The 26835-nt window shown below is 42.4% G+C and overlaps 1 protein-coding gene across 1 annotated transcript in view; it reads left to right on the forward strand.

The window, feature by feature from the left end:
* LOC132528669 (putative tetratricopeptide repeat protein 41) overlaps positions 1 to 26835 on the forward strand; it is an 82839-nt gene that overhangs the window by 4864 nt on the left and 51140 nt on the right. Inside the window, 2 exon segments of the mRNA XM_060164646.1 lie at positions 8839 to 10688; positions 14657 to 14834. Coding sequence (XP_060020629.1) covers positions 9974 to 10688; positions 14657 to 14834 — 893 coding nt within the window. The 5' untranslated portion in view covers positions 8839 to 9973.

The following is a 26835-nucleotide window of genomic DNA, read 5'->3' on the forward strand; positions in this document are numbered from 1 at the left end:
ACTTCCCTGGTGGTGCAGTGGTGAAGACTCTGTGCTCCCAATGCAGGGGGCCTGGGTTCGATCCCTGGTCAGGGAACTAGATCCCACATGCATGCCACAACTAAGAGTTCGAATGCCTCAACTAAGGAGCCCATGAACCACGACTAAGCAGCCCGCCTACTGCAACTAAGAGCTGGTGCAACCAAATAAATAAATATTAAAAAATATATATATATATGTATGTGTCCAATTGTCCTCTGTCAACTTTGGATACCAGCAGAGCACAAGAGGAATTGAATTTCAAATAAGAGATTTGTTAAATTTTAAATTGTGGTAATTTGATATTTTACATGATCTAATTAGCCATGTTGATGATGTTACATTAGGGACTTAATAGGAGTTTCAGAGCTGGAAGAAGTCTTAGAAATCATGTAGTTCCACAGCTCACCCTCTTGGTTTTGAATTATAAAACTAAGATATTTTCATGGTTTAAAAAGACTCCAATTGGTACAGAAAAGTGTAAGATCAAAGGTAGAAGTTCCAGGTTCTCCCCACCCCATTGTTCCCATTCTCTAGAGGTCACTACTGATAGAAGTTCCTTATGCATCCTTCCAGAAATTGTGTGTGTGTGTGTGGGTGTGTATGTGTGCACTCATGTGTGTTTGTGAATGTACATATGTGTGTAATAAAATTAAAAATGAAATTCTTAATTTTAAAAAAGATAAATGGAACAATACACATTAGCTTATTTCCATTTAATAGATCTTGGATGTCTTATCTTTTCAAATCTACTTTCCTATTTGATAGGCACTTGTGTTTTTTTTTGTTTTTTTTTTGGTACGCGGGCCTCTCCCGTTGCGGAGCACAGGCTCCGGACGCGCAGGCCCAGCCGCTCCGCGGCATGTGGGATCCTCCCGAAACGGGGCACGAACCCATGTCACCTGCATCGGCAGGCGGACTCTCAACCACTGCGGCACCAGGGAAGCCCAAGGCACTTGTTTTGTTTCCAGTTTGTTGCTATTACAGCCAGTACTGCAGAGAATGCTTTAATCTGCACAGGTTTTTTATTTGTGAAAGCTTATCTGGAGGATACACTTTTAGTTTTGGAATAGTCAGGTCAAAGAGTATGTGCCTTCAAATTCTGTGGATATTTACCAGTTCCTCTGGGGGGTGGAAGAAAGCTGTACCAATTTATGTTCCCATCTCAAGGCTCCTCCCTCTCTTTTTAAAAAAAGCTAAGGAAATTCGAGGTCCAGAGAAAAGAAATGAGGTCTCAGAGTTAACTATTGGTAGAACAAAGTGGAACTCATATTTAAAAAATTTCTTACATTGCTCTAGCTACTACGTACCTCTTGGCTACTTGAAAAAGTTTGAAAGGCTTTTTAAAGAAATTTTATTTTTTTATGTGTATTATGAAAAAATTTGCAAATTAAAAAATTTTAAAAAAAGATTGAGGAAGAAAATTAAAATAACCCTTATGCCTTAACTAGATACATCACTACTAGCATCTTGGTGTCTTCATTAATGTTTAATATATACATTTTTAAATTAAAATTGGAATCACACAGTAACAGTTTTGTAACTGTCTTTAGCTTGCCAATATATGGTAAACATTTTTCCATGTAAATATTTTTACAAGGTATCTTTTAGTGGGTGTACACTATTTCATGTCATGACTGTGCCATAATTATCGATTTATTATTGTTAGCCCTTTAGTTTACCAATCTTTAAACCATTATAAAAACTGCTGCACTGAAAATTCTTAGATGTAAATCCTTATAGACAAATAGAACAAATTCTTAAAATTGATGTGCTTGGTAAATGTATGTGACTTGTGTTTCAAAGGGTTGTGGTACTGACAAATTACACTCTAGGAGAGTTGTACCAATTTACATTCCCACTGATTTACATTTTTTTTTTTTTTTTTTTTTTTTTTTTGCGGTACACGGGCCTCTCACTGCTGTGGCCTCTCCCATTGCAGAGCACAGGCTCCGGACGCACAGGCTCAGCGGCCATGGCTCATGGGCCTAGCCGCTCCGCGGCATGTGGGGTCTTCCCGGACCGGGGCACGAACCCGTGTCCCCTGCATCAGCAGGCAGACTTTCAACCACTGCGCCACTAGGGAAGCCCTGATTTACATTTTAAGCATAAAAAGCTTTACAAAAAAAAAAAAGAAAAGAGAGGAAAAGCAAAGTAAAAGTACAGCCTGGTGTTGTCAGAGTAAAATTACTAAAGTTGGATGCTGTGGTCATTGGGGGCGGGCTTGGGGGTGGGGTATTTGAATATAGAAATCCCGAAGCCTTAAAATATTGAGAGAAATCTCTGAAAAAAAGTCATAGGAACTTTTGACCAGTTAGTAGATATTCTTATAACTTCTAGTTCTAAAGTGCAGTGATACGATTGAGGCTACTTTATGGCAAAATTTGAAGTCAAACATTTGCAATAGAGGTAATGTTAACACTGACAATAGCAGTAGGAATAGCAAACATTGAGGACTTCGTATGTACCTTGCAGATTCTTGTAAACTAAGCCGTGATAACTTGCTTAAGAAATCTGTTGAGAAGTCTATCTCTTTCCCCTCCCTCCCTCCCTCCCTCCCTCTTCCTCCCTCCCTCCCTCCCTCTTCCTCCCTCCCTCCCTCTTCCTCCCTCCCTCCCTCCCTCCCTCTTCCTCCCTCCCTCCCTCCCTCTTCCTCCCTCCCTCCCTCTTCCTCCCTCCCTCCCTCTTCCTCCCTCCCTCCCTCCCTCCCTCTTCCTCCCTCCCTCCCTTCCTTCCTTCCTTCCTTCCTTCCTTCCTCTTTCAAGAGCAGGAGACTTAGTGAAGAGACAGTGAAGCAGGTCCCAGAATGGAAGGAAAAGCTAGACACCAGGCCTCAGGACTGACAGGACCCAGGGTAGCAATGGGCATCCAAGTGGCATGGACACTCTCTTTAAGGCACTGCAACAGGATGCCTCAGCCCTTACTAGGGAATGTTCTTTCTTAAAGTGTCCGCCTTAGCAGTGTTAAAAGAAAACAAATTTTTATTTTAAAAAATGTTTATTAGGTGCTTATTATGCAAAGTATCATTTAATCCTGCCAAATGGGTGGTCATTGTTTCCAGATTTACAGCTGCAGGAACTAGTGTCAGAGTGAGATCTTGGGGCAGGTTTTATATGACTCCAAAGCCCATGCTCAACCTCTGTATCCCCGACAATGTGAGAGATGCCACTTTGATACACTTGCTGCCATCAGGTGGGCCAGGGACAAATACTGAGGAACTTTGATTCTCTGGCACAGATGCTGGACCCTTTCAGTTCTTTTTTGGTGTTTCTGATTATACCAAGAGAAAGTCAGTTTGGTCCAAGTTTGTCTTAAATGCCTCTCTAATAAGTACATGTTAATCTACTTTCTCCATAAAAAGAGAAGTGTATGTAAATAGAATTTATTCAGTACTTTGCTTTTTAATGCATTTATTTTTATGGATACTATTTGTGACATGTGATAAGGGTTTTGCACTTACAGTAATAACGAAAAGTTTCTAGTTAAAGTTTTTGACTTAACATTGTTTTAAAGAAAAATAAAGAGTCATGTCCTACTTTTCTTTATCTTCTTTCTACTCCAAAATAACTCCTTCTTCTATTTAGGTCTCCTCTGTTCCTCTCCCCTCTCCCCCCACCATTAATCCCCTATTTCTGCAAAAACTGGGAGGGTTCTTTATCAGCAGTTGTGGAGCAAGTTGTGGAATTATGGTTTTTTCATTTTAATTATAAAGTAATGTAGCTATAGTTATGATCAGAGAAATGGATTTGCCTTAATCTTACCATTCTAACACTACTATATATCATTTATACTATATCATTTTTCTTTCCTGTTTTTACTTCACGTGCATTTCTCTAATAATGATACTTAACATTCACTGACTATTCGTTATAGGCACTGTTGTTAGCATTTCACAATCCAATAACTTGTTTAATCTTTTTAAGCATTTTATGATATAGATTCTGTAATCCCTGTTCTGCAGATGAGGAAACTGAAGCATGGTGAATTTACGACACTTACTGTAAGGACTTGAATCCTGGGAACTGGTCTTCTGAACTTGGACCTTTGACTTCTGCACTGTGCTGTTTCCCATATTTAGCTGTGTTTTATTAGCACTGTTATTATTATGGCCTATACTTATTTTTTCTCCTTTTCACTTAACCCTTACTTATAAACCTTTTTCTCTTGCTATATAGTCCTCAGATTTTTAAAGAATCAACTATATTTTGGTCTAATTTATATAAAATAAATTGCACCCATTTTAAGTGATCAGTTGGTAAGTTCTGATGAATGCCTACATCTAACTACCATTATAATTATGATAGAAAACATTCCTGTTGCCCTAAAGAGTTCCCTTGTGACCCTTCCCAGTTATTTCCTCCCCATGCTCCGCAAGGCAACTAAAGATCTGCTTTCTGTCACCATTTTTGTTTGCCTTCCTCTTCAATCCATGAGTTATTTAGAAATAATATATAATTTCCAAAATTTGTGTGAATTTTTCAGGTATCTTTCTGTTATCAGTTTCAAATTTAATTCCATTGGGGTTAGAGAATATATTTTATATAGTTTCAGTTCTTTCAGATGTGTTGAGTTTTGGTTTATGGCCTAGAATTCAGATTGGCAAACTTATTGTTTAAAGGGCCAGATAGAAAATATTTTAGTTTTTGTGGGCCCTTTGACCTCTGTCATAACTACTCAACTCTGCTGTTGTAATATGAAATACTTAATATAAATGGAAGTGGCTGTGTTCTGATCAAATGTGCTTTATAAAAACAGGCAACAGGTGGGCCTTAGCCTTTTGGCTGTAGTTTGCTGACCTTTGGCCTAGAACCTGGTCTATTTTGGTGCTTGTTCTATGTGCATGTGAGAAGAATCTGTATTCTCCTGTTGTTGGGTGGAATGTTCAAAAAAATGAAGTTGCCTGATAGTGTTTTTCAGATCTTCTATATCCTTGCTGATATCTGTCTATTTAAACTACCGATTACTTGAGAGGAGTGTTGAAATCTCTAACTGTATTAAGGGTGTATCTATTTCTCCTTTCATTTTACCATTTTTGCTTTGTGTATTTTTTTAAATAAGTGATTGTTAAGTTTTTTTAAAAAAATATCTATTTATTTATTTGGTTGCACCAGGTCTTAGTTACAGCAGGTGGGCTCCTTAGTTGCAGCTCGTGGGTTCATTAGTTGCAACTCAGTGGCTCTTTAGTTGCGGCATGCAGCCTCTTATCTGTGTCATGTGAACACTTAGTTGCGGCATGCATGTGGGATCTAGCTCCCTGACCAGGGATCGAACCTGGGTCCCTTGCATTGGGAGCATGGAGTCTTAACCACTGCGCCACCAGGGAAGTCCCTGCTTTGTGTATTTTGAAGCTCTGTTGTTAGGTGCCTACACACTTAGGATTATTATGTCTTCTTGGTAGACTGACTACTTTATCATTATGTAATGTCACTTTCTATTCCTAGTAACACTTGTTCTGAAGTCTACTTTTTCTGATAATAATATAGCTCTTCTAGTTTACTTCTCTCTGGGATCACACACTTCCGTACTGCCTGATGTATAATGTCTGAAAACAGCTAATTCATATATTTTGTCCAGTTTTCTAATTTTTTGAAGAGGATAGGTAAGTCTAGTCCCTGTTATTTTATCATGGCTGGAAGCAGAAGTCTGTAACTGTCTTTTTAATATACGTACCACTTGCCATCAGTGGCTATACTTTTATCCTCTTAGTTATGCTTTTATCCTCTTAGTTATGTCCTTTGTGGAGACCATTTAGTTTTCTTTCTTTCTTTTACTATTTTTTCTATCATAAACAATGAACATCTAATGACTATAGTTTCTCACTATTTTGATTATTTCCTTGGAGTGATTCCCAGAAAGTAGAATCATTGAGTCAAAAATTAAAAACACTTTAATATATTTTGAAGTATATTTCCATTTACTTTCCAAATATACCTTCTAATGGCTTTCCAGAATTACCAGTTTACAATTCCATAGATATATGTGAGGTATAAATTTCACCAATATTTAGATAACTATGTGTACTTAAAAAAAACTGTATCATTGCTTACTTTTAAATTTCGTTGAATTCTGGAAAGGTTAAATATGCTTTTATATGTATTCTTGTATTATTTTTCTTTTTATCTGTTTGTATCTTTTGCTTATATGTCAACTAGGATATCAGTATTTTTCTTAGAATAAAGATAAATTTATTTGTGGCAAATATTTTTAAAGTCTGTTGTTTGCCTTTAAGTATTTTTATTTATTTATTTTAATGAATGTATTTATTTATTTATTTTTGGCTGTGTTGGGTCTTCGTTGCTGCACACGTGGGCTTTCTCTAGTTGTGGTGAGTGGGAGCCACTCTCCATTGCGGTGTGAGGGCTTCTCATTGCGGTGGCTTCTCTTGTTGCTGAGCACGGGCTCTAGGCATGCGGGCTTCAGTAGTTGTAGCCCACAGGTTCAGTAGTTGCAGCTCACAGGCTCTAGAGTGTGGGCTCAGTAGTTGTGGCATATGGACTTAGTTGCTCAGTGGCATGTGGGATCTTCCCGGACTAGGAATCCAACCTGTGTCCCCTGCATTGGCAGGTGGATTCTTTTTTTTTTTCCAGGGCAAACATGAAACACTTTTTATTAAAACCAAGATCAATACATCTATCTGGAGTCACATGAATTTTACAGATAAACATGAGTTCAAAGGACTTTCCACTCGCCCCTGACTCATTCGCCTCTGACCCCCCAACCTCACCCCCTGAACCTTCTACATGGAAAAGATCTTTGGAAGCACAGGGCTGTGGGCTTATCCCCATCGTTACCCCTTAGCAGCTGTGCAACCTTGGGCAACTTGTGTTGCCTCCCTGGGCCTCAGTTTCTTCATCTGTTAAATGGGCAGAGATGCTTTGGATGAATCGGAACTGGGGCCCATGTTCTCCTGGCAGGTAGACTTAGGCATCATCCCTTCCATAAATATATTTTCTTCATTATTCAAATACATTAGATTAAAGGAGAAGAGAAGAATTTATTTCTGGAGGCAGGTGCCTGTGGGTAAAGAGGGAAGCGATGGTTGGTGGGGGTGGGGAGGGGAGAAACAGCTGCCTGCATCGTGCTCTTTCTCTTTCTGGCCACAGGGACAGTTCTCCAATTCCATGGGGAGACAGGTAAAGGCCAGAGCATGGCTGTATTCATGACACGTTGTGTGAGCCTCAGCTTCTGAGCAGTGCGGCTCAGGGACCAGGTAACATCCAGAGAGAAGAGATGGGGCATTCTCCCCAGAGCAGGCCACCCGCCCAGCACCTCCTGGGCCTTCTGGGGTCACTGCTTGTTGGAGCAGGGAGAGACCTCAGCCCTCAGCAGAGGCGCAGGCTCCCAGAGACACCAGCACTGGTGGCAGAGGTGGGAGGCCCCGCTGACGGCTTGCAGGGGTCAGCAGTCCAGGAGGAGGGCAGAGGGGACGGTGAGTGTGATCGGAGCCCTAAGCATGTGTCCCCGCCCACCGTGGATGCTCAGAGCTAACGGGAGATCCAAGAGGGAAGTGACGTTCTATGGTCCTCGGGTAGGTGCAGGGCAGTTGTCTGATGTTAAGATGGCCCCTTTATTTCTTGCTCCGAGACATTCTGATTACAAGAATAGTCTACCTTTCCCAGAGCAGCAGGTTCGGAGGGACACAGAGTGCTGAGAGATGCCAGCAGGTGTTTTCTATGATCAGATCAGTTTGTATAACTGTATTAGCCAGTTTTTTGCTACGTAATTAGTCGTCTGGAAATCTCAATGGGTTACAATAGCAAACGTATTTTCTTTCTCACGGCAGGTGAGAAGGCTCTTCTTCAGGGCGTAGGTGGGCTCCGGTCTGTCCTCAGGTCCTTCGTGAGCCCGCAGCTCCCCTGGGCAGGCTCTTTTGGGAGGTCTGAGGTCTTCTGCCAGCGTTCAGTAGGTGTTCTGTAGGAGTTGTTCCACGTGTAGATGTATTTCTGGTGTATCTGTGGGGAGGAAGGTGATCTCCGCGTCTTACTCTTCCGCCATCTTCAAGGTCCCCCCGGCAGGTGGATTCTTAACCACTGCGCCACCAGGGAATTCCCTAAGTATTTTTAAAATGTAGTTATTATCTATTCTTTTGTGATTTCTTCTACAGCTTATAAGTTGTGGAAGTCCTTTCCAGGTTTGATAAATATTTAATTATGTTTTCTTTTCATTTAAAACATATTAAATTCTTTCATTCAACAATTATTTACCTGTCACCTACTCTGAGCCAGTCCTTATACTAGGTGTTGGGGGCCTGGTAGAGACCAAGATAGAAATTACTACCTCTGATCATTTGGGAATAGGAAAACATGGATATTTTCAAGGTCTGATAATCTAATTCTAGCCTCCTACATGGCAGGTGAAAAGTCTATTAATAAAGTGTCCATGATGCCTATTCTGTCATCTTTTAGATTTTGTTTGAGATTAAATTAAATTAATTTTTTCAGATTGTCACCTATTTATTACAGTATCATTATTGCATAGGTGTTTCGTACCTATTGATTTGTGGTATCTTCAAGACCTAGAGTCTTATCTCTATTATATGGAGGCAGTATAATGTATGTGTCCTGGAGTCAGGCTGACCTGCTTTTAGATCCTAGCTCTTCACTTACTAGCCAGGTACCTTTAGACACATTGCTTATACTGTCTGAACTTTTGTTTCTTCATCAGTAAGGTAGGGTGGTAATATTATCTATCGTAGGATTATTGTGACAAATGCAAAAGGGTTAACACTTTTTTTAAAAGGTAATGTATTATTATATTCTTGTCAGGTGGTCTTGTTGGAAAATTGCCCTATACGTGATAACACGGTATGTTTCTCTGTAGGTGAAAGCAACAAACATAACCAATAAAGCAACATTTGGTATGGAAATAAGTTGCATCAAGAGAAAGCTCGTGGGCTTCCCTGGTGGGGCAGTGGTTGAGAGTCCGCCTGCCGATGCAGGGAACACGGGTTCATGCCCCGGTCCGGGAAGATCCCACATGCCGCGGAGCGGCTGGGCCCGTGAGCCATGGCCGCTGGGCCTGCGCGTCCGGAGCCTGTGCTCCGCAACGGGAGAGGCCACAGCAGTAAGAGGCCCGCGTACCGAAAAAAAAAAAAAGAAAAGAAAAAGCTCATAAAGCTAAGTAGTTTTCATTGAATATTTTGTTTCTGAGCAATGTGCAAGCATATCTACATCATTGCTGGAGGGCATGTGTTTTTCCATTAGGTTAGTGGAATTGAATTCCCAGTGCATGTAGGTGAATGGAGTGTCATATGAGCCTGCACAACTTAAGATAAAAATGATCACAGAACTCCATCAGATTCTTAGATCCAGACTTCTTTGCCTCTCGGATGCCAGGTACATTACTGGTCTTGGCCCTTATTACATTTTGATTTGTTCCTCTTGTCCTGACCTCAACTTCATACCTATTTTCATTCTTGCTTCTGGTCACAGTCATGGGTCTTGGCTTATTCTGTTGCTGGATACACTAGACTCCTTTTCTGCATTTGCCTTCCTTTTCACACTCTTAGCAAGTCCCCTTGTGTAGTTTTCAAATTCACAGGGTGGCAGAAGGAGCAGGTGGCCAACGGAACACCGGGAAGGTGGAATGGGGGGCTGAGGAAAAGAGGGAGAGCCTTGTAACCAGTGCCCACTCATCACCCATGGTTCTCAGCTCTTCAGCAAAAGCTTTGGGGAAACAGAGGAGCCGTGGACTTCCTGTAATCCTAAAAAAGAATGTGTTTTTTTCTTTTTCACTCCTAACTTAAACTAGATTGTGTCTCAACTCTGATCTGTCCATTGGTTGGCATCACTCACCTTCAAATATCTATAAGAAAGAAGGCATTTTGGGGAAAGATTTCAATCTGTTTATCGTGAACATAATTAGGGGGAAGTCATAGAAGCAGTGGAGGTCAGTGGCTGCACCAGGATGAAAATTGTTTTGTTTTAAGGGTGATGTCATCTCTGAGCAAAGTGAAATGAGCCAGGAGGCAAATGAGAATGTAGACAGGTCTGCCCAATTCCTTTTAAAGCCCCAGAAACCCATTCAGCCTTACATCTGCTCAACTCTGGATGATTTTCAGGAAGAGAGAGACTATTTGCCAAACTCCATCTTCCCTCAGCTGAGCGAATTCTGCAATTCCCGGGGTGCGTGTTTCAAAGCTGTGGACCTGAGGTGGTCAGCGTTGAAGGCCCAGGCACCCTAACCCTTCAATCTATTTAGACAACATTTTTGTCTCCACTAGCAACATCTGAAGCTCTGTCTGGACTGCGTGAACAGCTGCTTTCCCTTTTTTATCTGCTTGCTGGGTCAGACATACGGGGACTTTCTCCCTGACTACTCACCTGTCATGTTCTCCAAGGCAACTGACTTGTCAAGTTTATCCATAATGGAACAGAATCTCTATGTTGCTGCAAAAAACTGTTATCCTTGGGTCCTGGAGAATCCCAACCGCAGTCCGATTGAGTTAGAGATCATCCAAGCAGCATTTCTGAATGAGTCTCAATTTCAGTATTTTTACTTTAGGACGGGAACCATGCTGCTGAAGCCTATGGACGAGGAAAAGGAGGAGATGGTGTCCGCAGGTTTTCTGATCAACAATGAGGAAAAATTAAAGATTGGTGGAAAGCTTAAGGCCAAGATTGTTAGCAAAGGACTACCTGTCAGGTTGTACAGAGATCTCCATGAGTTGGGTGAGCCTGGTTCTCAAGGACTGGTTGGTTGTGATAGAGAAACTTCACCCAGCACTTTAATCATGGAAAATATAGGCTAGTAAATATGGAGATAGCTAAGTCTGTTGTCATAGGTCCATGTGTTTTGTATGTCTTCCTTGTGAAAGGAATTTTTAAATGATTGAAAATATTCCTTGAGCATTTAAAGTTATTACCATATTCCTGTAACATGCATTTCTTCATTTGAAGATTTTTGAAACTGAGAACAAATAGTGGGTCATGGAAGAGAATTTAGGAAGTCAAGGAGCTCAGAGAAGACCTAAAATATCTGGCAGTTAACATGTAGATATAGAGCAGAGGTTCTCAACCAGGGCTGATTTTGCCCCCAAGGGATTTTTGGCTACATCTTTGGTGTCACATTTTTGGTGTCACAGTTGGGGGTGTACTACTGGCATGTAACAGGTGGAGGTCAGGGTCACTGCTAAACATCCTACAGTGCACAGGACTGCCCCTCATAATAAAGAATTTTCCAACCCAAAATGTCAACAATGCCAAGGTTGAGAAATCCTGATCTAAAGAGGAGAGAACTTTTATTAATTGTCATGTGCTTTTTGCACGTTATCGCATTTAATCTTCAAGGTTTAGCCCTGCAAGGTAGGTGCTCTAATTCCTGTTTTACAGATGAACAAATGAAAGCTGCTGTGTAGCAGTTAAGTGACTTACCTCATGTCACTTCACCAGTGAGGGATCATTCTAGGATTTGAACCCAAGTCCTTTGACTCCAAAATCCATGCTCGTTTGCCTTCACACTTACTGCTCAGAGAGTAAGTGATCCGTGCACCAGTAGCCTCGGCATCACCTAGGAACTTCCTAGAAATGCATTCTGGGTCTATTGAATTAGAATTTGCATTTTAATAAAGATGACCAGGTGAGTTGCAGGCACATTAAAGTTTGAGAAGCACTGCCTGGCATCCTGTTGCCTCTGAATGAAATGGTTACATTTATTCTGAAAATACTGTGTCATGGACATGTACAGATTAAAAAGGGAGGAACAACATCAGAGCAGGGCAGAGATTCTTCACCTAGACAGACTTTGGGAGGGATCTGTGATGCCCTAAATTTATATGAAAAAGAGAATGTTTATATGCAGATGTGTGTTTTGGGCGGTAGGAAGTTGGCCTGTGTCTTTGATCAGATTCTCAAAAGGTTTAATGACCCAAAAAAGATGGTGAGTTACTGTTGTAAGGGCCCAATTAATGTGGGAGTGCAAAATGCAGGTGGTGCATTCTCAAATGCTTTCAGGGACCAGGCAGGCATAGGCCTTCTAATATGATAGGGGGGCAGATGGATCTGTAGTCAACTGAATGGAAGGGCGTTGACCCACCTAAAGTCATTCACGTCCATTGTTGGGGGTGGGGCACGAAATCCCACCTGTGCTGGTCAAACAAAACTCTGCCTACAAGCCAAATGATTTTGGAGTCCTAGAAAAGAATATTGTATCAATCGTTACTCTTTGGGTTGAAAGTGACTCGGACAGGCTCCAACAGACAGGGAATTTTAGTTTATATAACTTTAAAGCCCAGGATTGGGTCTGTGTTCAGCTCAGGCTTCATCCACTGGCTCAAATGAGGTTACCAGGCCCTGGTTTCTCACTATTTCTCTGCATGGCTCTGCTGTCCTGATGTTGCCTCAACTCCTTGGTGCCTCCATCATGGAGGGAAGGTGGCTGTAGCAGCTCCAGGTTCAGGTCCAGCAGGAATGGCTCAAAGTCCTAGGATTAAGTCTTTCTGTCTCTGATTAGCCGGACTTGGACTATATGTTTGTATCTGACTCAGTCACTGGTGCCAAGAGAATGGGATGCTCTGATTGGCTAAACTTGGGTCATATGCCACGTCTGGAGCTGGAGGGAGTCAGACCCACTACAATAACATGAAGTGAGAGTTGGGACAAGGTGGGACCCCAAATGATAATCTGGGGCTGTTACTGGAATTAGGGTAGGGTGAATAGAAGTTGGGCAGCCCCAAAATATCCTGAATATTTACTACGAGCTCGGAGTTTTAGAGTGTCCAACAACAGAAATGCTCTCAGATCCAAGATTTTTTAGTTCCTAGTTCTGTGACTTTGAGAAAATGATGTAATATTGGTAAGCCTTGGTTTCTTCTATTTACTGAGTTAGCATTAACGACCTTGAACTCAAGGTAATGTGTATAATAATGTGTGTAAAATACCTAAAAACAGTGCCTGACACATATTAGGCTAATGAGAATGAATCGTAAAAAATGAGTCCTGGGCTTCCCTGGTGGCGCAGTGGTTGGGAGTCCGCCTGCCGATGCGGGGGGCACGGATTCGTGACCCGGTCCGGGAGGATCCCACGTGCCACAGAGCGGCTGGGCCCGTGAGCCATGGCCGCTGAGCCTGCGCGTCCGGAGCCTGTGCTCCGCAGCGGGAGAGGCCACGGCAGTGAGAGGCCCGCATACAGCAAAAAAAAAAAAAAAAAGAAAAGAGTCCTGGAAGAATATAGTATATATTTGGCTAAGGCCTGAAGTATGGTTAATAGTGATATGCTTTGACTAGTCTCAATCTGAACTGCATTCATTAATATTTACTAACATGTTCAAGAATCAAGCCTTTCTGTATATTTGGGTTAGAGACAGATTACTTCTCCATAGTATTCTGCTTAGTCTTTGATTTTGGTTATTATTGAAATATTAGCTTGCTTTAGACTTTAGTTTTGAATATGTAATATATGGACTACATGTCTGCAGTAGAAGGTACAGAATGGATGGATTATTACAAATAATCCAAATATCTTCAGAAAAAAGGCTAAATTACTTCTTTTTGGATCTTCGATACCCTTTAATCCCCCAGATAGTTCCAGAATCTCACAGCTTGCGGAGCACAGGCTCTGGATGCGCAGGCTCAGCGGCCGTGGCTCACGGGCCCAGTCGCTCCACGGCATGTAGGATCCTCCTGGACCGGGGCACGAACCCGTGTCCCCTGCATCAGCAGGCGGACTCTCAACCACTGCACCACCAGGGAAGCCCTCAGTTCATACCCTTGACCTTCAGAAGCACTCTGAGGTCCTTGGAGATGCCTGAGACTAGTGGGTGAGGTTCAGGGTGAGCTAAAGAGATCCATTAGACTGTGGGATCATTTCCAATTCTGTCCAAGATCTTGAAATTTGAAGCTAACCTTGGCCAAACTGTTGGTCCTCTAGGTTATTCTGGCCCTAACCTGAGCCACAAGGCAGCCCAGTTAACTATGGGGGTATAAGATAGCTTGAGACCTTACCAGGTTAAACTACCTGATGTTCATTTTCCTGCCTCACTGCATGTAAAAAAAAAAAAACCCACCCAAACTCTGGGAGATGTAGGTGTCTCCAGAGACAGGAGGACATTTTGGCAGTCCAGAACACCTTGACTTTAATTAGGCAATGAGTTTAGAAACACAGTGCCTTGAAACTAGAAGGAGTCTCAGAGATCCAGTTGTCTGGCCCTGCCACTTATTTTACCTGGGAATTTAAGGGACTTGCCCAGTGGCAGAGTTGCAGCTGTACCCATGGTTGTCATTGGGCATCTTATCTTAAAAATACACTCCACTCCCCCAACCATTGCCATGGATAGAAACATACACATATGCCACGAGATTGAATTAGGTAACTTCATATTTAGCTAACAGTCTAAAAATACAAGATGATATATGTAGCAAATCCAATTTTTTTTTTTGCCTTGGTCATTCTGAGGTCATGAAATAACTTGGAATCCTACATAGGATTTCATGTACAAATAGCATTAAGATTAAATTGCTTGCCTATAGCTTCCTTTCATTAGAATGTAGAATGGGCTATGAAATTTGGTGCTAACATAGAAAGAAGGTGGTATAGACACAGAAGGGGAGATACTTTCCTTGGTATTCATAATAACCATGGGTAATGGAAAATGCAAATCTATAAATCTGAGGTATTAAAACGTATCTTTTTGTGTCTAAAGACTTCAAGCACAACTTTGAACGTTTCTATCACGAAGAGTTCACTGAGAAGTGCAAGGAAGTGTTTGTTATTTCCAAGGAGTCAAATAGAACCTTTGAAATCTTGGAAAGATTTGCCTTAAAGGATGTGGAATTTGATTTTAATAATGCCGCAGCAGGCCCCAGCCTATCTATTCTCAGGTAAGATGTCAAGAAATCCCAAGCAAAGCAGCCTGACTTCAGTGAATATGATCCCTCAAATTGGGAATTTCTTCCCTCACTTCCCCCTTTCTATGTCCATCCTTGCCTGCAAGAGAGGCTCCCTAAAAGTCACCCCCAGGTTAGAATCTCCTTATCAGATATCACTCTGCAACTGCCAAGTTACTTCCCTTCAGTTTCCTTAAAAGATTATAAATGCTGGAGGGCAGAGAGCTTGCCTTCTTTTTTAATCCCATAGATCAAAGTTGGTCTAAGTCATTCCTGTCAGTGATGGAATGATTTTAAGGAGAAGAAGCTGGATTAGGAAATATGAATAATGCATCTGTACAGTATTATATAATTTACAAAGAGCTTCCACATACATCATCAGCTCATTATTAATTACATTAAGATATTCAGCCAATACTTGTTAATTGCCGACTATGGGCCATAGCATTATTTGCGTTTGTGAGAATCGAGTTACCTTACCCAAAGTGTGCACTCCTTCACTGTTTTATCCAGTGTCGTCTGCATTAAAACCCCCATATCTTTTCCCACTCCGGGTGCTGACATGCTCTGTTCACCACCCACAGGCATGAAGAGACTGGGGCGTGAGGAAAGAATTGGGTTTGTCTGTTGTGTCCTTTCCAGTCTCAACCCTAGAAATAGGGAGGTTCTTGGGATCATTTTATTTTCTTCCATCCTCATCCTCCAGTTCTTATTACAGATCTCATTTATTCTGTGAGAGTTTGGGGATTTGAAATAAACTCACAGTGGCTAGGGTGGCTCAAGGTTTGCTCCACCATGTCTGCCACGGTCTCAGCACCCACTATGATGTGCAGAGCTACGAACATTCTTGTGGTTCTGGGAACCCATGCAAGAGGAAGACAATTTAATTGGTTAAAACAACATGGCGCTCAGTCAAGGTTTTTGAAACTATAAGAGTATGAAATATATGTCATCTGTTAAAAATCTTAGGTTTGAATAGGCAAGTCCATAGAGACAGAAAGTAGGTTAGTGGCTGTCAGGGGATGAGAGTAGAGGGGAACCGGGACATGACCCCTAATGGGTCTGGAGTTTCTGGGGTCCTGAAAATGGTCTGGAATTAGATAGTGATGATATTTACTATATACTAAGTATACTAAAACCGACTGTATACTTTAAAATGGTGGATTTTATATATATGAATTATATATATATAATATATAATATTATATATATAATATATATTATATAATATATAATATATTATATATAATATATATGTGAATTATATATATTTTATATATATTATATATATATGAATTATAGATATAGGAATTACATCTCACTTAGGTTATAATTTTAAGTATTTCAGAGTGGATGAGACATTTAATAAATTTTATTGCAATTACACAACTCCAGTTGTGCCCAATCAAAACACAGCAATTAAATAAGTCCTTTGAGATTAGCTGTGTGGAAGCAGGGCTTTGCCATTTGGAAACAACACTTTGTATTGTAAGTTCCTGAATAGTGTGTGCAGCTAACAGGAAAGGGTGTTCTTTTGGAGTTTCAAAGCATTTTCTTAATAACCAACCATCTAGAGCAATAGCGTTCTCTTTTTTTTCTCTTTTGAAGGGAGCCACAGTTTGCTTTGCAATGTTTTCATTTTCTATTTGTTCTTGAGAAGAAATCATTAAGACCCTAGCTTATTTATGGGGGTATATTATATTTGTATTTTTCCTTCATTGGTTTTTACCTGCTAAGTGCCCAAACATGTTCTAGACACAGGGGATACAGCGGTGAACAAAAGACAAACATCCTTGCCTCCATGGAGCTTGTATAATGGAGACACGCAACAGACATGATACATATGGAAAATATGTAGTAGGCTAGATGCCTGTAAGTGCTATGGAGCAAGATGAAACCCTGAAAGGGAATAGGCCATCTGGTAGGAGAGAAGGTGGCATTTGGGTAACTGCTAGAAGCAGGTGAGGGAACAGGCTTTGCCAATATGAGTTGGAAGAGTATTCCAGACAGAGGGAACAGCAAACACAGAGGTCCTGAGGCTGGAGGAACGGCAGGGAGGCCAGACAGCTGGAAGGAAGTCAGAGCTGTAGGGAGGGTGATGGGGTGAGGTTGGAGATGTAAGGGATGAGAGGAGGGTCTTGTCTGTTCTCATGCATCATTGTAAGGGCTTAGACTTTTACTTCTTTTGAGCACGGCAGTGACATTTGATAAGTTCACTCTGGTGGCTTGGCTGACGAGAGACTGAAAGCGGGCAAAGGTGAAAGTGGGGCATCAAATCCAATCCAATCCTGCCGTTCAAGTTTGATGGTGAGATGACTAAAGCAATAAGGCATTGATTCCTAACTCATAGTCATGGAGATGGAATTCTTATGGAGTAACTACTATGTAATGATCCTGCTATAGGTTTTCTATTTCAATAGGTTTTCAGACTGATCCTCTTGCTTTGCTGAACCTGAGTGTCAGGTTTGTTTATTTTATTTCATTCACTCAGTCAACAATTTATGATCAGGTACCGTGCCAGTCACTAACTATCCAGTAGTGAGTTAGGTAAGCCTGGTAAGTGCCCACGTGGAACTTACATCAATGACAAATCACTAGACACATATTTATTAAATTACGTGAGGAACAGGGCTGGAGTCTATGCAGTGATACTCGTGGACCTGGGACTCCTCTGCATTTCCAGAAGCTTTTCACTGAAAACATTTAAGCAACAGGACAAGCAGGGCCGGCTGGCTCCAGCATCATTTAGCATCACTGCCTCGGCTACGAAGCTGGCTTTTCCCCGGGGGAGGTAGACGTGGGCAGGGGAGTAGGAGCGGCTGCTGAGAGCACAGCTGGGCCTGGGAGGTCACGAGCATATTCAGCTTCTTTGCAGAGAGCATTTTCCCGTGCCCACCTCAGCTGTCCACAGCTGCAGCTCCTGCGTAGGCTGTGAGCCTGGGCGCCTCCCTAGTGGGGATGCTGAAATGCCTCTGGGTGAAGCTGACATTTCTGCTCCCCACCCACACCCTTGCTGGCCAGGATAAAGGGATCTAGCAGAGGAGAACTGCCCGCCCACCCGTATCCAGCTCTCCCAACCCAAGTGCCCTTGCCTGCCCTGCAGCTGACATCCCCTCCGTGACAGGCTTCACAGAAGGTCAAAGTAGAGCCACCGTTTTTCCTACTTACAAGTTTCCTTGCCCTGTTCCTCCGGACCCTGGTGGCAGCCCTGACTAACAAGGAGTTCCATTTATTTATTTATTTATTTATTTATTTAAATAAATTTATTTATTTATCTTTGGCTGTGTTGGGTCTTTGTTGCTGTGCACGGGCTTCCTCTGGTTGCATCGAGCGGGGGCTACTCTTCGTTGCGGTGCACAGGCTTCTCATTGCGGTGGCTTCTCTCGTTGTGGAGCACAGGCTCTAGGCACGTGGGCTTCAGTAGTTGTGACATGTGGGCTTCAGTAGTTGCAGCACGTGGGCTCTAGAGTGCGGGCTCAGTAGCTGTGGCACACGGACTTAGTTGCTCCGCGGCATGTGAGATCCTCCCGGACCAGGGCTTGAACCCATGTCCCCTGCATTAGGAGACGGATTCTTAACCACTGCGCCACCAGGGAAGTACCGGAGTTCCATTTATTAAAGGCTTTTCAAGTGCCAGGTGCTGTGGCTAAGGGCTTCATCAGCATCTCTCTCTCGTTTTTTTTTATTTTTGGCTGCATTGGGTCTTCGTTGCTGCACGTGGGCTTTCTCTAGTTGTGTTGAGTGGGGACTACTCTTCGTTGCGGTGTGCGGGCTTCTCGTTGTGGTGGCTTCTCTTGTTGTGGAGCTCAGGCTCTAGGCGCGTGGGCTTCAGTAGTTGTAGCACGTGGGCTCAGTAGTTGTGGCTCACCGGCTCTAGAGCGTAGGCTCAGTAGTTGTGGCACATGGGCTTAGCTACTCCACGGCATGTAGGATCTTCCTGGACCAGGGCTCGAACCCATGTCCCCTGCATTGGCAGGCAGATTCTTAACCACTGCGCCACCAGGGAAGCCCCCAAGAGGTCTTTCTTGATATAATAGTACAGTTACGCTTCTGTGAAATACAGTTACCCTCTCCACTTGTACACAATAAATTAAAAATGCTTGCTACATACAGTGCATAGACAGTTCAATAATTAGAACCAACTCAACTGTGTTTGAAATAAAATAGCTTATTTAGTCATTTAAAGTAAAATAACTATACATATGAAAATAAAGATATGTAAATGTTAGGATCTACAAGCCTGTAAAAATAAAATCATTATTCTGCATTATACAAAACAGTGCAAGAAAAATTCTAAATAAGCTTTTGGAGCACAAATTATAAATTTTCCATTTTAACTTATCATGCAGACATAGCATTTCAAACCATGTTATAGTCTATAGCCAGGTTCTTAATTTTTAAGAGGAAAAAATGCTGGTCAGTAAATTTTACTGTATGATTAAGTGTCACATACCATAAAATATTGACATCTCATTTAATGCTCTCAGTAAGCCCTTGACAGCATTATCGTCCCAGATAAAGAGATGGGACGGATGGCTGGGTCACACAGCTACGCGTGGGCAGAGCAGGGAGTTCAAACTCCGGTCTTTGTTGTGTTCAAAGCCCCGACTCCTCATCACTGCACTGTCTTGCCCCTTTGAGCCAACAGAAGGACATTTCTCTCTTTTGGATGATTTCCATCGGGGTCCTCTGCCAGCATCGATTATCAGGAGAGTCTGCAGAGAGGTCATTGATGTGGAATGGGTGGAAATACTAGCAGGAATCCTTGGCAGCCCTTGCCAGACCCTTGTGCCCTGGGCTCGGCTGACTTCTCCAGCCTTTTGCTCCAAGGGGGTGGTTTCCTTGGAGCAGCCGGTCATGTCCATCCCTCTGAGTCTGCCCACTCAGTTCCCTTCTCCTGGAATGCCCTCCCCTTTCCTCAGGTCAGGGAAATCCTTCTCATCTCTTACAGCCCTATTTAAAGGTCACCCTCTCTAGAAGGGGGGCTGATGGGTGCCTCTCTCCCTCACCCCTAACTTTGATCAGGTGGCAAGGATAGCCCCAGTCCCAGTGTATTCTAGTTTACGTGGATGTCTCCCTGCAAATACTGTCAGCTTGCCTTTCTGGGCCCTCGGGTGACTCACACCTGGTCCTGTCATTCTACGTTTTATTGTCTCCCTCTATAGTCCTGTGCGTTCAGGAACCATGTCTATTTTATTGGCTATTGTCATACTCAGTGCCTGGCACAGACAGAGCCTGACGCATAGAAGGTTCTCAATAAATCCATATTGAATAATGAGAGACAGTAGGACAACACTGCCCAAAAGAGAAAAAGTTAGTCAATCACTAAGCCACTTTGTTACTAAGTATCATGGAATTGCATCAATTAACTTTTTTTCTTTCCCCATTAATTTAGCTATCCCAACTGGGTGTTTAAACAGTTAAGCTGTTACCATTTAAATTAGGCAACAGGCTGTTGTCATTTAGTAGAGAGAGTTTGGTTCTGCCAGAATAAAGAGAAATGTTGAGGATCACTTTCCAATACTAGTGATGCTGACTTACTTTGTCTTCAACGTCAGTTTGAGGAGAAATCATTCTAACCACCCAAAATGTGATTTTAAAAACACTGAACATATGTTTTCCTTCGTATACAGGGATAGAAATCAACAAGAATCATCCTTGAATACTTTTTTCTTAGAATTTTTTTTTGCTGATTATTATTAGTGATATTACATTTTATGATTGTCAGGCTGTGTATGTTTTTTCAGGTTCGTTCACCTCCGTTTTGTTATTTAACCTCTACACCGTTTTTGTGAGACAGACAGTCCACACCTCCCACCTGTGATTGCGCGAGAACTGTTGACCCACACAGCTTGCAGACTCAGATGGAGTCGTCTTTACATGATTCCTTGTTGTTTGGAGAAAAGCTATTAGAAGAATAAGTGCTTTAAAGGCTCCTGATCATCTGTGTGTCCAAGTCCCTTCACCTCTAGGCCAGGGTGTCCTCATCTGCGACATGAGGGGTTTAGATGAGACTAGAGGATCTGCAAGAACCCCTTTTGTTCTAAAATTCTGTCATCGAAGGCCTGACATCTCAACATTGCCCATATTTTAAATGTGTTTTTAAACTCAAAGGATGAAGCATCAAGATTAGTTTTTCTCTTCCCATTCTTGAAAAATATTTTTAATTGTGTGACACAAGCTGAAACTCTGCCTTTTTTGATGCCTTCTCCTTTATATCTCACATTCATATATGACTTTCAAGTCATTGATTTTGTGGTCATTTTCTGATATAAAAATATCTTTAAAAATCAATAATCCACTTATAAAATAAGTCATGGGGATGTCATGTACAGCATGGTGACTATAGTTTAGTTAACAATACTGTATTGCATTTTTGAAAGTTGCTAAAGAGTAAATCTCGAAAGTTCTCATCACCAGAAAAAACGTTTATAACTCTGTATGGTGACGGATGGTAGCTAGACTTACTGTGGTGATCTTTTCCCAATGAATACAAATATTGAATCATTATGTTGTGCATAATGAGGTGCATAATGATACCTCAATTAAGGTATCAGTGCAGGGCTTCCCTGGTGGCGCAGTGGTTGAGAGTCCGCCTGCCGATGCAGGGGACACGGGTTCGTGCCCCGGTCCGGGAAGATCCCACATGCCGCGAAGCGGCTGGGCCCGTGAGCCATGACCGCTGAGCCTGCGCGTCTGGAGCCTGTGCTCCGCAATGGGAGAGGCCACAACAGTGAGAGGCCCGCGTACCGCAAAAAAAAAAAAAAGTATCAGTGCAACTCTCTACTGTAATACAATGGACAAAGACAGAGAAAGTAATTTATTATAAAATAATATGTATTTCAACATGTAAACGCGCAGACATGATTCCAACAGAAGATACAGTGGAGTAGGCTGGTGCCTGCCTCTGTGTGGGAAACGACCCTGAAAGCAATGGCTATGGTCTAGACTGACGTGGGTGTGCTGTATTCAAGGCACAAACAACATGAGCAGTATTCTCTCAGGGTGTGATTTTCTGAAATGGTGAACAAATGTTGGTATCATTTCAGACAAAACAACATATAAGCTTCTATCAGTCTCACATGGTAGTTACGTTCTTAGAAAATTCAGCGTGTTTTAAACCCATATGAAAAGCACTTTGCATTTATGTGTAAAATAGAGCTGTTTCTAGGTTAGTGATATAAAGTCCCTCCCCACACACACACCATGTGACTGACAGAATGTTTGAAAGTCAGACCCCGGGACAGAGCTTCATTGTGTGTGACTGGCTGTGTTGTGGGATGTCTAGAATCCCTGAACGCCGCTGGTGAGTACCACTGCTCTAAGTGACTTCCTGGTTTCTGAATGTTCATGGGATTTCCTACCTCCAGGTCTTCATCTCTGCCTTGTCTTGCTTGAGATACCCTTGCCCTCAACTCTACCTGTGTATTCTCTGAGGCTCATTCCCAATGTCTTCTGCATGAAGATTTTCTTTATTGTGATGGGTCTGCATCAAACTCCAGTAGCCTTCAGACTCATATTCTGCCTTAAACTGTGTCTACAGACCCCATTTCCACTTCCTTTAGCTTTTGACTTTATATTATAGATCATTTTATCTCGTCTATCTCCTACGCGTCTAGCACAGATCCTTGTACATAATAGGCAACCAATAAATATTTGTTAAACCTAATTACTCTCAATGACTCTAACAGCATCTTCATACATCTGAGAAATTTAATCCATTCCAGCTTCTTTGCATAACTTGATTTTCTAGATCCTAACATGCCTAAATTTCTTCGAAAAATATTGCTTTTGAAAATTAACAGCAAGGCAGAAGTTGTATGTAATAAAGTACTTTTAGAATATTAGGTAGTTGATTATAATTTGGGGTTGCTGCTACTATGTCACTTAATCACAGTCTGCAAGTTGGTCCTCTCAAATTACTTCCTTTATTCTTTGCTGCTTCATAACTTAATTCTCCCTGGGAATTTCCAGAATCCAAGCTCTGGAGTCCATTACTATGGGCTGAGAAATTTAGGACTGGTTGTGTTAGGTTTAAAAATGGACCAGTAAAAAAAAAAAAAAAAAAGGGCCAGGACCCAAGAGGCTAGGTGTGGGTGGGAGGTGTGTGTGTGTGCACTGCTGGACCACCCAGGGTGGTGGCCGTGACCCCCTAAGCAGGCACGTGATGTTAAGGATCTCCTGAAGCTTCACAGGTCACAGAGCCTGACTTCTCCTTCTTCCCATCCAACTCTTTGTGATGATCAACACTTGCATTTTGGAAAGTGATAGTAGTGCTTTGGATCATACAGAATATCTTTTTATATAAAATCCTGAAAATACATAGGAGACATCCGGTGGTAAATATCATCACCTGTTTTGGGCTGAATATTTTGAGGCTGCTAATCACACCTGTCAGTATATGTGTCAGCTGTACACCTGTGAGCAGCACTCATTGTTCCCAACCCCTTCTGCCTCTGCATCCCATTAACATGTTTTAGCAATGATGGAAACATTTTCAGCTGACTTGAGCACATTTCTGTGCTGTAGGTACCCAGCTTGAGACTGATATTCTCAATGAAGATGCAGATATCTTGGTCTTCTCACTTCTTGTAGAACTGTGCATTGCTTCCGTCAGTGTAAAGCCATGTATACTTGTACTAGATGGAATCAAAGAATTGGTTGGCATTTATGGGATTTCAGGAGAGAAGGTAATCTCTTTTTAAAATAATACCTATTTTATTACTATTTAATAAAAAGAAAACCCCTTAATTTAGAATGTACATAGCACCATTCCATTGCATTGCCTATCTGTAGTTATAGCCAGCACTGCTGCTAGCGACTGCTGAATATTTTATGGAACAAATACTTATATAACACTTACAGTGGGCCAGGTACCATTCTAGGAACTTCAGAGATATTAACATTTAATTCTCACAACAACCCTGCGATAGAGAGATTGTGACCATCATCCCTTTTTGCACAGAGGGGACTGGACTTGGAGATATTAGATGACTTGTTGAAGGTCCTAAGATGATGGTGGACTTGGAATTCAGGTGTGGGCAGCCTTGTTCTAGAAGCTGGCCTTTACTCCTGCATGGTTCTGCCCCTCTATTTTATACTTTGATCAGACATTTATTGGGCCCCTACTATCGTCTTTAGGTTGTATATTTGATCTGCCTTGTCTATACTGATTTTGCCCATACCAAATCCCATTGATTGGTTGCTATCTTTAGTTTTTCTTCTGTTTGAAGTGATATTGGATCAATGGAACCTCTAATGCTTCTTAGTATCAGTCATTACTTTGTGAAGCATTTTCTCTAAAACTTCTACATGCATAATTATGAATTATGTAAGCATGTATGTTTCTCATAGGAAATATGATAAAGAAGAAGAAAATAGAAAATTAAATATACTCACAGCCTCACCACTGTTAAGCCTTTTTCCTGTGGATATCTTCATGTAAATGAAATTACACACCCTATTATGTTGTAATCTATTTTTTTTTTTTTTTTTTTGCCATACGCGGTCCTCTCATTGTTGTGGCCTCTCCCATTGTGGAGCACAGGCTCCAGACGCTCAGGCCCAGCGGCCATGGCTCACAGGCCCAGCTGCTCTGCGCTCCGCGGCATGTGGGATCTTCCCGGACCGGGGCATGAACCCGTGTCCCCTGCATCGGCAGGCGGACTCTCAACCACTGCGCCACCAGGGAAGCCCTATTTTTAGTTTTTAAAGGAGCCTCCATACTGTTTTCCATAGTGGCTGCACTAATTTACATTCCCACCAACAGCGTAGGAGTGTTCCTTTTTCTCCACCACCTACTCTTAAGTTTAAAAACCATCAGCAAAGTAGTTTTAAAGTCGTGACATTTTCAACTGCCTTTGACTCTTTCTGTCAGGCAAAAGACCTTTCCTGGCTGCCAGGCTTGCTGTCTCCTCATTGCAAGTTTATCATGAGCACTGTCTCCTCCAGCCTGTCCTACAAGTCAGTGTGTGCCCCCCAGACGTGAGGACGGTGGAGCTCATCAGCACAGAAGATGAAGAAGCGAAACTACATATCTTTAGACAGTATCTCCCCCTTCCCAGCAAAGACCCCTTCTGACAGAACAGACACAGCTTGAGGAAAAAACCAAGCCTGAGTCCTTTAAAACTCACAGTCCTGGCAAATGAACTGAAAGAATGCAGAATCTACTGAAATGAGTTTCAGTGTCTGAAGGAGTACTTGGGGGTGGTCCCCATTCAGGAGCTCTGGGAATTGATTCTGAAATGCTGGACTGAAGACTATAGTTGGACTTTGAAACAAAAAAAAGGCAAATTCAGACACTGTGGCTTCAGGAGAAGGTAGGCGTTAGCCAATATTAACAATCTGGTACGATTCCACAGGTAGAAAGATCCCACCCAGGGAGGAGGGTCTAGGGAGAGGATTGTCAGAGAAAGTACAGGATGCCCAGTTAAATTTGAATTTCAGACAACGAATAACCTTTTATTTTATTTTTTGCGGTACGTGGGCCTCTCACTGTTGTGGCCTCTCCCGTTGTGGAGCACAGGCTCCGGATGCGCAGGCTCAGCGGCCATGGCTCACGGGCCCAGCCGCTCCGTGGCATGTGGGATCTTCCCGGACCGGGGCATGAACCCACGTCCCCTGCATCGGCAGGCGGACTCTCAACCACTGCGCCACCAGGGAAGCCCCCAATAACTTTTTAGTATAAGTGAATCCCAGATATTGCATGGGAAATACTTATACTAAAAACTGTTTGAATTACAGATAAGGAAAATAATCTTGAGTATAAGTATATGGCCCAATATTCCGTGGGATATACTTACGCCAAAAATGGATTTATTGTTTACCTGAAATTTGGATTTGGCTGGAGGCTCTATATTTTTATTTGCTAAACCTGGCAGCCGTATCTAGGGAGGTGCGTGTATTGATTGTAAGGAGAGATGCATTAAGTACAAATTTCAGTCACATTTCTCAGGGGTCTAAGGAATGAGCCTTTATTATTTCTGTACTTCAATTTAATCTCTCTTTTGAGCCTACAGTCCCACTGATGGCAGAAACTAGGTTAATTCAGGTTAATCTCATCAGTTTAGTTTGTTTTCAGTCAATTCAGGATTTTTTTCAGTCAAGTGAGGCTTTGTGACCTTGCTGTGTCCCTGTTGGGTTGTGCTTGGATCTGAGGGCCTTGGTGCTGTGTCCTTGGTTGTCATCTGTTCCTGCCATCTTCCACCAAGGGGGTCGTGGCTCCACATGGTCCACAGACACCGACGTGCCCCCATTTTTGGCATCCTCGGGGATTCCTGTGGTCGCGTCTGTTCTTGGGTTGTTCCATCTGTGCTGCCATCTGCTGCCATGTTCCCTCATCCTCACACGCACCCCTCAGCTCCCTTCTGCACTCTTCTTGAGCCTACCGTCTTGTAGGTACTCAACATTCCCAACAGAGGATGTCACCTCTCACTGCCCCACTTGGAGGCCCAGGCCCTATAGGTCTCCCCCACTGTCCCCACAGCCATTTCTCCTCTCTGGTTCTTCCTGGTGGCATTGGGAAATCTGCAAAGCTGCTGCCTTCCAGGCTTCCGATGGGAAGCAGAGCTCAGGTCCTCCCTACTATCGGGTCTCAGAAGCATCCAGAGGCCAGTCTCTCCCTGCTGCAAGCTACCTTGGGTTCAGGGGAGGGCACAGGCCCCTTCTCAGAAACCACTTATACAACTTGATTGCTTTCTCTCTCTCTCTCTCTCTCTCTCTGTCTCTGTCTCTGTCTCTTTTTTAACACCTTTCTGAGTTCAGCAAAATCTCTTTTCTTCATGTGTGGGGAAAATAATCTAGATCTTCCTGTAATTGTCTGAGTCTATTTTTTGTGGTTAAAAAAAAAATTATTCCAGGAGTTGGCCAGGAATCTGTCTTTTGATATTCAACTATCAGGCTTTCGAGAGCCCAAGTTTGTTCTCGTGAGCCATTGGCTCTACCATGAGCTTCAGAAGTCTCTTGAAACCTGAGTTTTTCTCTCTTCATTTCTGCT

Source organism: Lagenorhynchus albirostris, chromosome 11 (genome assembly GCF_949774975.1).
Source record: "Lagenorhynchus albirostris chromosome 11, mLagAlb1.1, whole genome shotgun sequence".
Classification (NCBI taxonomy): Eukaryota; Metazoa; Chordata; class Mammalia; order Artiodactyla; family Delphinidae; genus Lagenorhynchus; species Lagenorhynchus albirostris.